The following is an 18,790-nucleotide window of genomic DNA, read 5'->3' as shown; positions in this document are numbered from 1 at the left end:
AATAAGATGACTAAACTTGCACTGATACTCAGTGAAATTCACCACCTCCACCCCCTTTTCTTTTTCCCCCGCTAGTAGAGATCAGCCTGGGATAAACTACAGATTTCATAGTTTGGAACAAATGCTTGAGGAATTTCCAGAATGCTGTTTACAAATGTGGTATTACCTTGAATCAATTGACTGTGAACTCAGACTAAAAAGAAAACACCTCTAATGAAGGTATTTTCTAATAATGCAAAAGAAAAGTACTTATGTTACCATGACAATATGCAACATCAAACTGGCTCTTATTAAATAAAGCCCATCTTTTCTTTCTTGACTTTTATCTTATGAATCTAACACGAAGGATTCACAATTGGCTAAATGTGGTATCTTCTTGTTGAAGGATCTATGAATTGCACATACTGTATGGCATATCTAGTCAACTCAGTGCTGCTCAGAAGTGAATACATTATATAGGGTTGCATAGTTCCTCAACATTTTTTCTAGCGAATGCATCACAGTTGTCCTTTATGTAGTTCCGTGCTTTCCCCTTTTCATTCCAACACTTAAGATGGTGTGAGCATACCAGAAAAGAAATCCTTTTATCTGGTACTCACATTAATTATTAGTTGTGCATTGTTAGTGGGTTGCATGTTCCTAAGTTGCATGCTTTGTGTTAATTGTCTATTATGGAGGAGAATAAATGTCTAGAAGGGTTCTATATAAAGTGAGCGCTGTGACAGCTGAAATAGGGAAACTTCACTCTCCTGAGCATTTGTCTCTAGGGGCCCAAAAGATGACCAGGAAGGGACCCTGTCCTCTAACTCCCCAGAATTCTGGATAAGAATGCCACCCTACCCCGCCCCAGATGGCCCAAATATGAATCACCTACGGGGAGCTGCTTGTCATACCGTAAGCAAGAGATTATACTTGTCTGAAAGTATAAACTTTTTAATGCAAGTTTTCTTTTTAATTTGAATCAAATAATTTTTGTAATGTGCAATAAATTGCTGTGCTCCTGTTAATTGACTCTGTATAGGTCATGTTTTGTCTTGTATTTTACGCTCCTCACTTTCTATATATAGCCTAGGTTTTTCTGCATCTCTTGGTAGCTCCTCTAGTTCTGTTGCATGTTTGGCCTGTGAAATAACTAAGGGAAAGATGGAACCCAGCTGTAGGTACCACTTGTAACATTTTGCCTCTGGCTTTGGTAAGTTTGTTTCCTCTGGAAGAAGAACAAGGATGATACCAAATACAATTACCCAATGCTTCAGTTTTTTCTTTTGTATATGATGATTTTTTATTTTTCAATATTTTTGTAAAATTTGACCAGTGTCTTATTAGCCAATGTAAGTATTATACATATAGTATGTCCCGAGATCTCTGGATCTTCAGCTTGTCATGGTGAGTGGGCTTGTGTGTTCCAATGAACCCAAGAATGATCCTGTAGGGAGTCTCATAGTCCCGGAAAGGTCACCCATGGAGGCAAAATCAAGGGGGAGGGTCTAGATGAAGAACGATTTTAAAAGTCCTCCGTGGCAGAACAGCAAAGGTAGCAAAGGATAGCAAAGGTAAGGCTGCAACAGCTGTGAAGGTGCCTGAAGGCTGCAGTGGACAGGAGACTCTCAGTCATTATGGATCCCATGCCGGTGGACCTGAGCCTTTTATCTGTCAAGAACCGTGTGGTGGCTGCAGTGCAACATTCTCACTCCCCCCCACCTCCCCGTTAAAAGAAGTCATGCACAGATGTCTTTCTCGGCATACTACCCTCCTAAACTTAAGCCCTACAGCAAATGGCGATGGGATCAGAATTGTGAAATCTGGATGCTTTTAGCCATGGACCAGCATGTAGCCAGTGGATGTATGTATCTGTCATTCCATTTCGAGGACTGAGGTGGTAGAATGGTGTGGCTACTGAATCCATGACTGAGCAGCCCTTTTTAGGGTCTGCTCTGCTCACCCCACATGGGGAGGGAGCAAGAAAAACTGCCCTAAACATAGTCTACATCAGACCCCCAGCCTGGAAAACCGTGTCGAGTGGGTTCACTTCTGTGCAGTTGAAATCAAAAGTAAACTTTGGAACATGGAATATTGGACTCTTATGGACAACCCAGACCATTAGCTACCTGAAAGATGCCCGTCAGTTATTGCCTGCAAGCTGTGGTGATTCATCATCGATATAGCTGCCCTGGCAGAAGTGCATAGACCAGAAGAAGGACGGCAATGAGAAGAAGGTGGAGGGTACGCACTTTTCTGTAAAGGAACCTCAGAGGAATAAAAATGAATTCTTGGAGTAGGGTTTGCCATCCAGAATGAACTGACAAGGGTCCTATCTGAAGTCCTTGTCCGCGTCAATGAGCATCTCATGACCCTCCGCTTGAAGCTTGCTGAAAACCCAACAAGCTTATGCACAGACTCTGTATGCCAGAGATGATATGGCGGAGTTCTGCATTTAACTGGACACTGTCCTGAAAGACATCCCCAAAGAAGATAAGATTATTTTCTTGGGGGATTTCAATGCCAGAGTCTGAAGAGATGCTGATTCAGACTAAAAAGAAAACAGAGTACCATTGTGAAAGAAGGAGTTGGCAACAGCACCTCCAGTGGAGTGCTTCTGCCTACAAAATGTGCAGAATATGAGCTTATCATTGCAAACATCATCTTCCACCAGGAAAAACAAATTTAAGACCTCATGGCAACATCCTTGATCAAAACACTGGCACCTCATAAACTGTCATTGTCTGTCTTTGGAACTGATGTGATGCCCTTCTCACATGTGCAGTGACTAGTGTTGATGACTGCTGGACCAATCACTGACCTGTTCGATCTACAGTGGGTATTAGGATTGTCACCAAAAGGAGAAGTCAGAGGAAATCAGTCTGAAGAAGGATCCATGTACAAGGAAATCCATATGAAGATACCATCAGATGAAGTGACTTCCACGTGTTGCTCCAAATGAAGCTGCCAACAATACACTCTGAAGATGTGGAAGAATACTGGTGTCAGCTGAACGGGAGCATATATTCCTCAGGATCTTGCAAAGCTAAATGTAGCATTTGACCTTAATAAATATAAACCCTGTTAAAATGAAGATGAGTGGTTTGTCCCTTGTAGGATACGCCTTCGTGGAACTTTGGAACACTGTATTCAAAAGGAAGTGATAAAATGACAGTACTAGAAAAGGAAGCCGAAAAGCTGATTGGTGGATTCCAGGCTTGGGTGAGGTATAGAGTGCTTTTAGTTTGTATGCAAGTCTGCTATAAATACAGCTAGTTTTAGTGGTATATTTTGGAAGTGCACCGTCTATGTAAGGTGAACTGAGACGCTCCGAGAAACAGTTTCCTAGTAGGATCAAGGGCAGCATTTACTCCTTCTCTTGTACTGTCCTGTTTACTGACTTGTAGCAACATGTTGGCTAACTGGTCTCTTGAGTACTCTTCATCGTGAGCCACACGTGTTGTGAATCAGTAGGTTATAGATTTGAATCATTGGTCTTCAGATATTTAATGTGTGGCATAAAAAGCTACAGCAACACACAATTTGCATGTTTCTTTGGTGTAGATCACATACAACATGGATTAGCTTGCTGCACACTTCTTGGCTGAGGTGAGGTTTCGTAGGCTTTTCCCATGTTCTTGGAACAAAAATACAAACTTTATAAATCCTTTATATATTGAAAATAAATTCCTGATTTCTAGTAAGAGAGTTGTTTTCATTGGTACAAGTTGCAGCTCTTTCATCTGGCAGCCTTGGGACCTGACTGGTCACGGACAAGGAAATTTGCTGGACAAAGGTAGGTCTGCTGCCCGCTCCTCTCCCTCTCCACTCCCAGCCTTGGGTCTCACTTACCTCCTGCTGGACAATGATCCTGCTGGGCCAATGCCAACCTGGCAACCTCCAGCTGCAGAGACTGGTTCCAGCCCCATGCTGGACATGGCTCCAGCTGCGGCCCTGGCCACTTGGGTGCCAGCTGTGCCCCTGCTGGGCTGCTGGCATTGTCCCAGAGCCACAGGCATGGCCCAGGCCCTGCAGAGGCCAGCTCTGGCTAGGTGTCAGGCTGTTGTCATGGCCTCCACATTGTGGGTGTTTGGTGCAGCCCCGGCTGGGCTGCTGGTGCAGTCCTGACTCCAGAAGTGCCTGTGCAGCACCAGCCAGGCTGCCTGCGTGGTCCTGTCCCCGTGGGAATGAAGTGCAGCCCTGTCCCCCATGGAGGCCAGCTCTGTCCAGCTGTCGCTTCTGACCAGGGATATAAGCCCTGCTGGATTCTCCTGCCCAAGGGGACCGGGCTCCCCTTACTAACCTCCCAACCTGGGGGTCTCGTCCAATAACTTCAATGGTCTTGCCAGATGACAGATGTTGCCGGATGAGAGAATTCCTTTTTTGGGAGGTTTAACTTGTAACAAAAAAGGGCAGTATATTGCTTTCTCTGATGATGCTTCATGCTTAATCCACATCAGTTGTATGTGTATGCTGGGGAAATGACAGGGGATTGCTACAGTCAGCTGTGTTACTGACATAATGCAACTAGCCCTATCAATTGGGAGCCAAGTGACGTGATGGCAAAAGAAACATTTTGATGAAATTGGTAAATTATCTGGATTCTTAAACAACCACTGCTAGTCATTTAAAGCACAGAGGGTGGTATGGATGATTTTTCAAGAATTTCTCTTTCATTAGCGGAGCTACCATCAGAAGATAATTCCAGTTGTGCATAGTGTTAAGTCAGTAGATATGGATGCAGAGTTTATTGCGGTTTCCAAAATGAGTTCAGTGGTGTGTATATATAAACAATTGTTGATGGATTTATGGATATTGCAAGGAAGAATTTTGAAGACATTTTTGAACTATATTCTAATTGTGACATAGAATGTTGGGTGACTCTTTAAAATATGCTAGTTAAAAATTAATATCACATAAAAATAACAAAATATAGCAAGAGGGTTGGTGGGAGAGGAGAGTAACTATCAAGTTGATTAAATCCTGGTTGGCTTTCATACAATCTTTTATGCATAGGTGTACATTCAGTGGTAGCCCTAGTGGAATAGAAGTACATGAGAATGGTCAGACTGAGTTGAAACAAAGGTGCATCTAGCCCAGTATCCTGGGTTTCTATCAGTGGCCAATACCAGGTGCCCTAGAGAAAATGAGCAGAGCACGTAAGCATCAAGTGATCCATCACCTCCCACCCATTCTCAGATTTGGGAAACAGGCTAAGGACATCATCCTTGACCATCCTGGCTAATAGCCAAGTAATAGGTGTAAAAAGCGGTTCCTTGAAAATTGCTGCCTAGGACTGAATCATAGCACAACAAAAGGGCTGTAATCTGGGAGAATAAAGTGAATTGCCACTACTTCTGGATGCATTGTGAAGTTCTATGAGCTCTGGTCTCCTTCACTGGTGCAATTTTCCCTTTTATTTTTCTATACACTCATTAAATTTTTCTCTGATAATTTCTTGTTTAATTTATCAAAATTTTCCATTTATCCATCTCCTGCTTTGTCACTCTGTTTTCCCATTGGTCTCCAGTCTGCCCTAAACCTCTGTCATTTTTGTAAACTAACCATTACCATACTTCATAAATTCCCTTACTGGCTGAATTTAGCATATTGTGTTTACAGGAAGATAATATCTGAGTAACTGAAGTCACTCAAGACTGTCACCAAGTTTTAGGGCCTTAGACCAGTGTCAAGGAGTGAGAGAGCAAAGCCATAGCATCTCAGCACAGAGGGGGTTAAAGAAACCATTCGGATTCAGATAGCCCTGCCCCGCTATACCTCTGGTCAATGCCAGTTTTGGAGTGGGCAAGAAGAGAAGTCTGGCTCAGTACCTAGTAGTGAGGAGTGAGGAGCTCTCTGTCCGTTCAAAGGGACGGATTAGTGACTGGCCAGTCAGTGCAGCTACTTGAGGCAAATAAGCCCCATCACTCAGGGCAACTGGACTAGTGGGACCAGGACCCAGACTGAAGACACTTGTAGGAAGTAGCCCAGAGAAGTGGATTTTTAACTCCCTGCTGGGAAGGAGACACTTTCTCCTGTGATTAGGTGTTGATTTGCACAAAGCTTTGAACTAGGACCCTGTAGAGAGAAGGGATTTTTTTCCCAATTCCCCATTACGTAGGTTTTTTTGTTTATGGTTTGTCTTTTTAAGGAGTCTTGCAATAAGTTTTTCATAAGTCAAATCCTGTATCCACCCTGTTTTTGTCAGCCTTGAGATCTGAAGACTCTTAAGTATTCAACTGGAGGATAGGTGGCAGTGTACACTGACTGTCTTAAAAGGACCAGAGCTGCATGGATGAACAAATCTTAAGGATTCTCAAGATTTTCTGTTTCTTTTAAAGATTGGATTTATATATTGGCATATCAAGTGATGGACTATGGCTTAGAAGGTAATATGTTGCTGGCTCTACTGTTTAATCATTGCTCCAAAGAGTGCACTGGCATTTGCTTACTGAATTGTTTTTTGGCTTGGGGGAGACTGCCTCTCTCCCAGCACTTTTATTCAGCGGTTGAAATCATTCAAGGTATTGACAGTTCCTACACAGATACATATTTTTATATCTGGGAGATGGGGGTAGGGTGATACCAGGAAAAAGCCCTGAGTTTTTGACTCATTCATCACTTTTCTTCAATAGAGTCTACTTTTGATCATTAAGAGACTGTAATACCCATTTTCCTGAGGCATATCTGAGAGATAAGCATGCAATATAAATTGAAAAGTGTCTAATAAAATGTTGTTTATATAGCACTGTAAATTTAACATAGTGCATACAAAAGCTACATGAGTCATGTTTCCTGTCCTGTACCTCTTAAAATCTTAAGACATTTTTTTCTAAAAGGGGCAGGTGTGAGGAGTTATTGGTGACTAGGTGGTAGGAAGGATTCTTGGAAGAAATACAGTGCTTGGATTTATTTAGATAGCCTGAGGTTCAGTATCTTAAGAGGCAGGGAGTGTGGCAAACAAAATGAAGAAGACTGTTCCAGTAGTATGAGGCACCATCCTATGATGTAAAGCAGAGTATGAGAAAATTAAAGGAAACAGCAGCGTTGAGCAGGGTGATGTTTGGAGGAATTGAAAATAAAAGGGTAGATCTTGTGAGAAAAGGACAGTGCCTAAATTGTAAGAGTCAGGAATACAGTAAAGGGAACAATGAGGTTGGCATGGGAGGAGGCGAGGACAAACCTGTACTGTAGTAAGTAACTTAAGCAGTTGAGAGAGTGGAAAAGAAGTAAAACGCCAGTGTGTCAAAAGTCAGAAGTTAAAAAGGTGAAGATGAGAGAGGAGAGACAAGAAACAAAGTACCCCAGCAGAGAGGTTAGTGAGGAAAAAGCACCTATTGTTTAATGAGGAAGAAGTGAGAGTGTAGCAGGTAGGTGGGGATGATAAAGTCAGATGACAATGAAGTTATGAGCCTAACTCAGGAAAAATAAGGTAGCGACCAGTCAAGGTAGAGAAAGGAAGCTGCAGGAAAGAGTGAAGAACTAAGTCAAAGTTCAGAATCTGAGACAATGAGCTGGAAATGGCAGTACAGAAGAGGAAGTGGGGGTGCAAGTATGGGCTTTAAGTGACATCTGCCAGTCTACATCCAGCATCTTCAATTTACTATATATTTGAGAGAGTTTTTTTGAGGGAGTGAGCAAGTCTGTCCGTCCATCAGTTTGTTCAAGAACTCCTCCTAACCATCAAGAGCTAGGGCCACCAAATTTGGTGTGCAGTTTCCTCTTATATCTTAAAGCAAAGTAAGTGATTGGTTGTGCCATGACAATGGGCTGTGTCTGGACTGTGATTGTTTTTTACAACATGCTAAAGGAGCGACCTTTATGCTATGTCATAGCCATAGGGGGCAGCAAGGGGCCAGAGCTGTTGACTTGGATGGTTGTAGTGCTATTGGGGCATCAGGGCACAGGGGTGCAAGGAAGCTTCCTGCCTGCTGCCTGGGGAACTTTAGTTCCTGCTTTGGCCAGCCTCTGGGAGCTGCCCCCACCTAGGGCCGCTGTGGACAGTGCTGGGGAGCTGTCCCTCGTAGTTCTGCGAGCTCTGAGGAGCTAGTATGTGTCAAGCATGGCCCACTCTGCAGCCAGCCAGCAGGAATCTACTTCCTGGGAAACACGGTCCCTGCTGCAGTTACTGTCAGGGAGCTGCCACGTGGACAATGAGACCCTCACTGTTCTTTTTTCCACCCTCCTCCCTGACACCCGCCCTGAGCCCCTCCTCAGCCCAAACCCTGACTCCAGCCCCCCTCACACAGCTCTTGTCCTGAGCCCCTTCTGTCCTGCCAACCCTGATTGTGCATTCCTCCACAGCCACAGATCCCTGCTGTGAGCCCCCCCAACCCTGAGCCCCATCTCACCTCTGAACTCCACATCCCCACACACCAAGCCCATGTTCTGAGCCACTTCTCACGGTTGAACTCTCATTCTGGACCTCCCCACCAAAAGCCTGCCCTGAGTCCTCCTCATCCTCAAATACTCACTCCTGCACCCCCCACACCTCCACCCCCTGCCCTCAGCCCCTCCTTACCCTCAAACCTTGACTTGTGCAGCCCCTCTTGCACACACCCAGCCTCCTTCCCTGAGCGCCTCCAAAGCACCCAAGCAAATCTGGGTAGCTATACTAGTAAATAAATAGAAGTGGTGGTGAAATCCTTGGGAATGATGTTTGCTGTCAAGTTTAAGAGTACAGAGGGAAATCAGAAAGGTACTTGGAATCTGATGGGATACCAACAGAGGACAGTTGGAAATTGAGGAGCCATTAGGGGATGCTGAAGATCAGCAACCTGTATGGAAAACGAAGAGAGCAGTGTTAAGATAGAAAGGAGAGATGACTGAAGGAGCATGAGGTATTTAGAAGCTAATTACACTGGTGCTGTTTTTATGGTGCCTATTATTAGGCTATTATTCAGTTGCCTTCCCTTGTTAAGATCATGTGCTATTTGGCAGTTGTGCCCATAAATACTAATTCAGAGCTCTGAAGGCATGCTTTTGAAAATATTTTTGCTTAACAAATACTTAAAATACTATTTCATATTTGCTACCAGAAGAACACAACCCAGTATATAATACCTAGTTTTTATGTGTTTTTGGAAAAGTTTGAAAAATGCTGAGAAATGTGCTAATTATATTTACTTTTGCTTCCTAAAGAAGTATCTGAAAGAATAGTACAGTAAACTTTTTCATATCTGGCAGCCCAGGGACCAGGAAGTTTAAATATTCTGGATAATAGACTATCAGTGCAATAGCAATATATATCACTTGACAAAAATAAGATATAAATGTTAAGAAACAAATAAAAATGTATGCAGATTACTTTATTTACCAACCACAGCAGTATTGTACAGTACGCTGTAAACTTATACAGTATTGCTATATTTGTTTGTATTTACTTTCACTATACTGTACTTATGGAAAATAACTAAAATTTACTTATCATTAAAATGCCAGCTGTTTGAGAGTCCTGGATGGTAGAATGCTGGTTAAGACAGAGTTTACTGTATGTGTGTTTTGGTACATATATGACCACAGTGCGAAATTGATAGTAAGGATCACAGAGTTAGTTCTTATTGTGGAACTGTGTTTTACCATCAAGTGCTTAGCATGCTTTTGGTGCACTGTAAAATGATGATGATGATATCCCAGCGTTTGCCTCTGCTAAAAAAAAAAAAAAAATTTTTTTTTTGTGTGTGTGCAGATATTTGATTTAATGGATGCCAAAGCCCGGGCTGATTGCATCAAAGAAATAGATCTTCTTAAGGTAAAGACTTGTTAAAGAATTTTATAGGTTTAATTATAATTTATTAATTTCGTTGTAACTGTGAGTAGAAGGTGACAAAGATGATGAAGTGACGTGCTAGATCTTTGAGCCCTCAAGCTCAACAAGGCACAAAAATTTAGGACCATTGCTCTAGTGATTTATTCCAGCTTTGTAACAGGAAGACGCTTTTACAGCCCTTGAATTTCTGAATGTTTGTTTCCATATTTCCATTTTATGGCTTCTCAGATTTACTGTAGGACAGGACCACAACCAGTACACAGTTTTCTCCTGGCTGTCATCAGCTCCCAGAGTGGTCTCCAAGATCCTCACCTTCGTTCCCATGGGATCATGATCTGTCTCAATCTGGATGACTGTCTCCTCAGAGTTTGCTCCTTTGACACACATGACTGCCTTTATAAATCAAAATCTGAAAATAGAGATTAACCCCACAATAGAGATTAGAATGTATAGAGGCCAATCTTAACTTTCTTCAAGCAAGTGCACTCCTCCTACAACACAGATTGCTCAGTGTCTGTCGGTGTTTAGAGAAACAGTACTTCTGCTATCAGAGGGGTAGCCGTGTTAGTCTGGATCTGTAGCAGCAACGAAGGGTCCTGTGGCACCTTATAGACTAACAGAAAAGTTTTGAGCATGAGCTTTCGTGAGTTAACTCACTTCTTCAGATGCTGCATGAAGAAGTGAGTTAACTCACGAAAGCTCATGCTCTAAACTTTTCTGTTAGTCTGTAAGGTGCCACAGGACCCTTTGTTGCTAGTACTTCTACTAGAAATTCAGTGTTTGTCAGCCTATTTTTACCATTAAACAACTGTGTGCCGGGGAAACAGTGCAGTTCTTGTCAGTGGCACAATAGAAGAGTGGTTTCTCAATACAGCTGGAATCTGCGAAGTTGCTGATTACTGTTCAGCATGTACTTGGAATGCATAATGAAGATCTTTATTCATATGTGGCCCTAGGACATCACTCATACACAGTTGGCTTTGAAAGGGTGTGAACAAACTTAAATCTTCAGTTTGCTGGTGACATTGACGGCCTGGCAGGCACCAAAGATGAACGAGCCAACCTTGTGAAGTGATTGGATGGAATCGCCACAAAATATGGCAGGGAAGTTAGTGCAGAGAAAGCCATGTTGATGGACAAGAGCTGGAGACAGTGAAATAGTTCAAGTATTTGGAGGGCAATTATTGATGGAGGATCAAAGGCAGGAATTCTGGCAAGAATTATGCAAGCAGCAATTGCAGTGACAAAGCTAAATTTAATTTAGAGGAACAAGAGCATATCCCTGGAATCCAAACTGAAACTGTTGCATGCATTGGTCATCTCCATTTTTCGGTGTGTGTGTGAGAGACATGGACCCTTACAGCAGAACATTAATAGAAAGTACAGGAAGCAGAGATGAGATAACTTCCGTAAAATCCTGGGCATCTTCTACGTTGATCATGACATTAATGAAGAGTTCCATCAATACCATTCATCCAGTGCACCAGGTCATATGAAGATCTCCTGATGACCATGAAGAAGCATAAGCTGAAATGGTATGGCCATGTAATACGATCATTTGGCTTGTCCACATTCATCCTCTAAGGGACTGTACAGGGGAAGTGAAGAAGAGGCAGACGGAAGAAGAGAGAGATTGACAGCATGGAAAAGTTGACAGGAATGGACTTCATTGAGACTTACGCACTGGCACACAATCATCAAGAGTGGAGAAAATTGGTTGATTGTGCATTGATGATGATGCCCCAGTGAAGAATGTGGCTAGGGGAGTGGTGGCAGTGGTGATGATAGAGACAATGCAGACCAGCCCTCAAGTATCAGTAACTGCAGGCACTTTGGTATTAGCTCATGCCAGAGACTTCACATGCAATGTTTCCAGTGATGGTTCGCCTCTGTTTACAAGCTGAACAGAAACAACTGAGAGAAACCCCTGTCATTACCCGCCCCCCCCCACCCCCGACTGCTTATGGACTCTCAAGAAGTTTGGAGTGTTCCTTTGCTCACACAAGATACGCTTAGCATCCACAGTGATTTTTTTCATTGTCAAACAGAGGGGTGCTCAGTTTCCTTGCACACAACTACAGAGTTTCCTCAAGGACGTAGTGAATCATTTCTCCCAACTCAGATGTCCTAACTCAATATGGCACCTGAATTTAGTATTAAAAGGCCTGTCTGGACTGTCCTTCCAACGTATTGCCGCTTGTTTGCTTAACACACCTGTCACTGAAGACAATGTTTCTGGTCGCTATTACCTCCATGAGGCAGCTAAGGGACATAGTGGCTCTTGTGGCACACTTCCCTTTTGCAGTATTTTTTCCTGACAGTCACTCCCAGACAACACCCAAAGTGCATCCATAAGGTGACTTGAGCTTTTCACAAGAGCCAACTCATTAACCGTCCAGCTTTGTAGCCCAAGCCTCATTGTGGGTAAACTATTCTATACACACTGGATGTTAGGAGAGCCTAGGACTCTTATCTGGACAGGTTGAAGCCCTTTAGGAGATCTCCTAGGCTTTTCCTTTTCACTGTGGACAGATGTAAAGGTGCAGCACTATTGAGACTGTGTGTCTCAGACCACATCAAACATTATCACATTCGCAGTGCAGTACCTCCATCTGAAATCCATACACATTCCATGAGATTGGTTTTGCCCTTGGCTGCCTTCTTCAAGGATGTGCTGAACTGCTGCATGGGCTTCTGCATCTACCTTTGCGGACCACTATGCCATCACTGGGGATTCTGCTTTCAGTACTCACTTTAATTCCACAGGATTATCGTCCTCAACTGAATTCATTCTGAAGTCATTTTATGCAATAACAATGGTTCTTCACCACTGCTTCATGACCCCCACCCCTTTCCTCTGCTCTACTTGAGAATTCTCCATAAAGGGATTTGCAGGAAAGGAGGAATTGAGAGGGTTTGCCTGTGCCAGGGTGTTTAGTCTTGAGTCAGATGAGGAGCGTGGAGCAGCACATTTAGATGCCCAAGGGACACTGCCTCCAAAGTTCTCTGATTAATGGCACAGCATGCAAGACCACATGCATCTCGAAGAACTTTTGTTGCTGCACAAGGTTATTACCTTTCTTTTGTCATGTGATGGCAAAAGTTCTGTGCATTATTACTTGAAGAAATTTGTCAACATCACTTTCAGGCTTACTGGAGACTGATCATGTTGTGAAATAGATTTGCTTAGGGCTCATCTGTATGTGAAAAACTACAGTGGTGCCATTGTAAGAGGCAATAGCTGGATTGGTAGAATTTTCCAATAAGTAGCTAGATTGGTAGCATTTTCCTGGCAATCCTAGTGCTGCCTACGCTGGGGTTAGATCATCTTTACTAAGTTCTTGAGGGGTGTGTGTTTTTCCTCTGTGTTTTCACTCTTGGGCAACATAGCTTGGTCAATCTTACTTTTTAGTATTGACCAGGTCTTATTTCCTCGCAAGAAGGTGAGTTTTTACTGTAGTGTTTTTTGTTACCCAGCTCATATGGTGGAACTGGTGTCAGTTTAAAGGCAATTGTACCCTTCCAGTCAGAGACAGAATGATGGATAGTTGCCACCAGATGAAAGTGATGGAGGGGAAAACTAAATGATGGACTAGGAGAGAACTCTCATGTACCAGTCTACATTTTGATGTCACTGCCTTGAAATGAAGTTCTGTGTTCTGGTCAGTAGCAGAATGCATACAGGTTAATGGAGAACTTGTTGGTTATCAAAGAAAATTGGACTTCAGGATGTGCTCAGATTACTTCAAACTGTACATTGAAGATTTGTCTGTTTTGCTACTTTGGTGACAGGAAAGAATTTTGGGTTTTGTGCGTTCTTATCACTGATGTTCAACTGATTCTGTGCATTTCACATGCCTATTTATTGATCAAAGCCTCATACTCCTAACTTAGTGGGCTGGAAATTATTTATTTAATTCTTTTGATTGCTGTAGCTGAAAGATGCATAAGGTTACTTCTCTCACAGCTGGCAATAGCACTTGAGTGAGACTCTTCACTGTACATGCTGAAGGGAACAGATCAGGATGGAGTAGGGGAAGCAAATGTTACTTTGTCAGCTTCCTGAGTCTGGACTCCTTGAGGTGCCAGATCAAATTATCATTAACTTTCTTCATTTAAATCATTCTTCTGGGGTGGGGCTGGGGGTGAGGGGTTTGGTACACAGGCTGTACTGAGGAGAGGGGACTACCCTAGCCCCCTCTCACTGCAGCGACTTGAATCCAGATATAAAGCACGTGTCTGTGGCCGCTGCACAGGTGCAGGAGAGGGTGCATGTTCCCCAGCTGGGGGACAGGCACACAGACAGACAAACCCTCTAAAATATATTGTAGCTAGCTGTCTCTTTTTCCATCCCTGCCTCCTACTGGCTGAATAGGGTTATAGTTGTCCCCATCCCCATCTCTGTCCTCATGCTGCCCCCATTGTCTTTCTGAAATATAATGTGCCTCCTACCAGACCCATCTCTTCCAATTTTATGAGGAACAATTAAATTACAGGCACATCCAATTGTGCTGTCACAACCAAACCCTGATGTTGGTTTAAGAGGATAGAGGAAGCTGGAGAGTTAAGAGGAAGCTGATAATGAATTTGGTGGTTGTAGCTCTTACTGTTTAGGAAGAGCTGTTGACTCATGGATGGACAGATAGACGCACAATTTCTAAAATATATGATAGATATGAAAGACTATGTTGTCATTAAACCACTAGTCTATCCAGGGTGTATGATTCACTTTAGTGTAATATCAGAATGCCTCATAATCATCGGTATATTGATCCTTACAACATTCCTTTTAGGCCAGGAACACATAACACCCCCATTGTGCCTCAAATTTTTGAGGGATAATACTGTTGAGGAAAATGCAGAGTTCTGTTGAGACTTTGTCGACAGAATGCTTTAAGCATGTCAGCCCCTTCTGTCGACAACTCTCTCTAGTGTAGACCCAGCCAAAAAGTTCTGGATTTCGCCCCATTGGTTATCCAGAGCAGACTCTTTTTGGTTTAATTTGCCTTCTTTTAAAAAGGAATTACTTCTAAAGTACTATTCAAAATTTTTAAAAGTAGGAACGTATAAGAACTAAGTTTGCAAGGTCCAAGCACTCAAAAATCAGGAAATGTCAGAATTGCAGTCCCTATAGTTTGGTCCTTTGGGGCTTATATGTTTTGATAGTTATTAATTACAGAACCACAAACTTTTTTTCTACAAGTTTCTTCTTGTGAAAATTATGAACAGTGAATGCAACAGGATTTTTGTACTGACCTGGCATTGCCATTCTTATATCCTCTTGTGTTTCAGCAAGTGGACTTAGACCTAGTGAAGCTGGTTTCTGTTCTTGGCTCTGCCACAGACTTTTATGATGTTGAGCAAGACTATCGTAAAGGTTACATTCGGGGGCGGGGGAGGGGCTAATTAAGGGTATAAGAGAAATATCTAGTCCTAGGCTCTTAAAGAACACACATACTTTAATACAAACAAAAAATCCCTAACTCTCTATTTCTCCGCAGTAGCAGCAAGGACATGAAATTATCAGCCATTTCAAAACCAGAACTGACTACATGTGCATGAAGAATGTGGACCATAACTGTATTATTTTTATTAATATAGTGTGTATCTTTGTTTACATGCTTGCTATTGTGCTGTTTGTTATGTTGGTTTTAAGTGGATTCCACTCAACATAGCTAAGTCCTAGGCAGACTTGAAGAGCCTCAAAATGATCTCTCAAAAGTGGGTGATTGGACAAAAAAAAGACAGATGTAATTCAATGTTGATCTATGTAAAGTAACGCACATTAGAAGATGTAATCCCAAAGACACATACAAAATGATGCAGTCTAGATTGGAAGCATTGCAAATAATTCTCTGAAAACATCTGCTTTGTGTGCAGCAGCAGTCAAAAAAGCTGACAGTGTTAGGAATCATTAAAAATGGGATAGATAGGAAGATGGAAAGTACTGTACTGCCTCTGTATAAATCTGAGGTATTCTCACATCTTGAATAGCGCATACACATAGATGGTCTCCTTATTTAAAAAAAGATGTATTGGAATTGGAAGGCTTCAAAAAAGGGCAATAATAATTATTGGAGTATGGAATCATTTGCCTTTAATCTCTGGAAGTATTTGTTAAGAGAAGACACTTCATTGGTCAGTTACTCAAGATAAGGACTTTGTGTAGAATGAAACGTGTTTTTCTTTTCCTAGCAACTGAATCATCCAAACGTAATTAAATATTATGCCTCCTTCATTGAAGACAATGAGCTAAACATAGTTTTGGAATTAGCAGATGCTGGTGACCTCTCCAGAATGATAAAGGTATGAATTTTATTTAAATAGCCTTTAACCATCTTTTTGGAGCAAAGTTCTATATTTTTATTAATTTTCATTCTAATTGCTTAGTTTTTGTTTTACAGCCTGTGTCTTTGGTTATCATAAATATTGTGGCTTGCTTTATTTGAAATGAAAGTTTTAATTGTTTAACAGCAGGTACAGACACAAGCAAACTTATAAAGCCCTCTGAACCCCAAAATGAACTAAATCTGCTTGGAAATATTTTATTATACTGCATTAACCAATTACTGTATGTTTTGAAATTAGGTCAGTTGCTTCAGCATTACTTTGCACATTGGGTTTCACAGGAGGTTAGGGCCTAGAAAAGTCTATGTGATTTTAGAAATCTGCTTGTAGTTATTGATTTTATGATTGGCTTTTTGGACTGGAATATTTATTAGTTGTGCAGCTTTTATAAAAAAAAAAGTGATTATCTTCAAAAGGTGTCTTGTCTCTGTCTGAATGTTACATTTTTTCATTCTGTGTGTAGCTTTTTCCAGTGACTCACTAAAGCTAAAACTGTTCATGTCATTTGAAAGAATCTCTTCAAATAATCTGTTTTTAGTTTAGCAGTTCCTTCAAGTTGGCTAAGTGAGTGGTACATGTAATATTTCTTCAAATAGTGGACTTATCACTGCTCCACAACAGGATATCCGGCTATGGCTACGCTATAGTGGTCTGTCAACAGAAGTCACTGTCGGAAGAGATTTTCCAACAAAACTCTGTTGACAGAGTGCGGCCACACACAAAAGCCAATTGGGTGAGCACTTCACTCTTGACAGAGCAGCTGGACTGTTCAGCTGCTTTGTGGACAAAACAGGCACCTGGAAACATACCAAACAGGGTTGCACATTGTTCTGGATGCCCTGTCTGTTGAGAGAAGGCCCCTGTAGAGTGGCTACACAGCTACTTTGTCGACAAAATCTGTCAACAAAATTATGCCTCAAAGCTTTGAGGCAGAACGCTGCCGGCAACAGTGCTGTGTTTTGTCCAGATACTCTTGACAAATCCCATTTTGTGTGTGCATGCTCCATGAGTTTTGTCAACAGGACCAGGATTTTGCTGGCAAAATTTGCTAGCGTAAGCATAAACCTCCGTGGGCCCATGCTTACACTAGGAATGTGAACCTTTATCTGGTTAACTGGTAAGCCTCACCTAAATGGATTTTTCTGTCTTCCTGAGAGCTCATCACCTTACACAGATGGATTCTGGAGGTGATATCTATAAGTTATTTCAGCCAGTTCAGTTCTTTTCCACGTCCTGGAACAACACAGATATGTGGTCAGCCTTCTGAAGTTGACACAGTGCAAGTGTAGCTGTTGTACAACCCATTTCAGTCCTAACCATCCCCTGTTAGCAATCTTCTAATGTCCCATTCCCTGTGATAGTGACCATTCCAGTCATAATTGAAAAACCCATTGCTGAGGGTCAGAGAGGCCGGAAGCCACTCCCCTCTCCTCTAAAATCCTTTGCATACGCCTAGAATGCCACCTTTTCTTGATTGCCCATGTTGGCAAACATACCTCATAGCTCACCCTTGTTGTGAGCAACTCCCTGGGTGGCTGTGCCAGGTCCACTCACTATCTGTGCTCCTGCTTGGAATGGATAGGAAGTACTGGATCTCCTGAGCTGGCATAGATGACTTGTGGTAGTGCTAAGTGGCTACTCCATAGTCTTGCCAAAATTATAGTTTGTAAATGCGGTAGCCTTCCCGGAACCCTCTCCCGCTACAGACACCAGTCATCACTGTGGGCCTGTGTGGTGAGGAGGCTGTGCAAACACAGCTACAGACCAGCTGTGAATGTATGGACCCTGCTGAGCTGATTGCACTGGAGATGAAGACAAAGGGATAGGAGGATCAGCAGCAGTGTTGTATCAAAGCAAGGGTACTTTACCAAGGGTATGACAAGGCTAGGAAGTACAATAACAGATCTGGTGCATCACCATAGACCTATTCTTTCTATAGGGATTCATGAGCTATATTTGGCAGAGACTCTACTAGCACCTGCAGGCCACTGTGGGTACTTGAGAGGAGCCTGAGACAGTGGGTCTCACTGAATAGCAAAAAGAGAGGAGGAGGAGTCAGAGAGAAATGCATCTGGGGACTCTTACTACTGTGTAGACCGGGGCAGGCAAGGTACTGCCCACAGACTGGATCTGGACCACCTAGCCATTTAATCCAGCCTGAAACTGGGGGGTACCTTTGCATGCTGTCCCCAGCCCCAGCAAAATCTCTTCTCTTATTGGCGAGCAATTAGTGAATGGGAGTTGAGAGAGTTTGCTGTGGGTGGGGCAATGCGGCACAGTTCTCACCTCCCATTGGCTGGGGACTGGCCATAAGAGGGTAACGGATTTTTTCCTCGGGGTAAGCTTGCCCTAGTGTTCTGATAGCCAGGAGCTGCCTAGGTAAGCGCCTCCCAGCCAGAGCCTGCCTCTGGCACGCCATTCCCTCTTGCATCCCAACACCTTCCCAGACACTGCACCACCTCCTCCAGCCCTTCCTCAAGCCAGAATCATCTCTTTCACCCATCCCCGCATCCTGCACCCCAATCTCCTGTCCCAGGTCACAACCCGCTCTTTCACTCGAGCTCCCTGTAAGACCCCCACACCCTGTCCTGCACCTCAAGCTCCCTACTCTGAGCTCATACCAAACATCGGTCCCAGGCCCTGCATTTCCTCCATGGAAATGACAACTTACAAAATCTTGGAATGGTCCTCTAT

The 18,790-nt window shown here is 42.8% G+C and overlaps 1 protein-coding gene across 3 annotated transcripts in view; it reads left to right on the top strand.

Moving 5' to 3' along the window:
- Positions 1–18,790, top strand: part of NEK7 (NIMA related kinase 7) — a 121,887-nt gene that overhangs the window by 41,030 nt on the left and 62,067 nt on the right. For all 3 annotated transcript variants that reach the window (XM_075003084.1, XM_075003085.1, XM_075003086.1), the window contains 2 exons: positions 9,668–9,730; positions 15,944–16,054. In XM_075003084.1, coding sequence (XP_074859185.1) covers positions 9,668–9,730; positions 15,944–16,054 — 174 coding nt within the window. The remainder of the gene's footprint in view (positions 1–9,667; positions 9,731–15,943; positions 16,055–18,790) is intronic.

Source organism: Carettochelys insculpta, chromosome 9 (assembly GCF_033958435.1).
Source record: "Carettochelys insculpta isolate YL-2023 chromosome 9, ASM3395843v1, whole genome shotgun sequence".
In the NCBI taxonomy this organism is placed as follows: domain Eukaryota; kingdom Metazoa; phylum Chordata; order Testudines; family Carettochelyidae; genus Carettochelys; species Carettochelys insculpta.
This window is presented reverse-complemented; position numbering and strand designations above follow the sequence as displayed.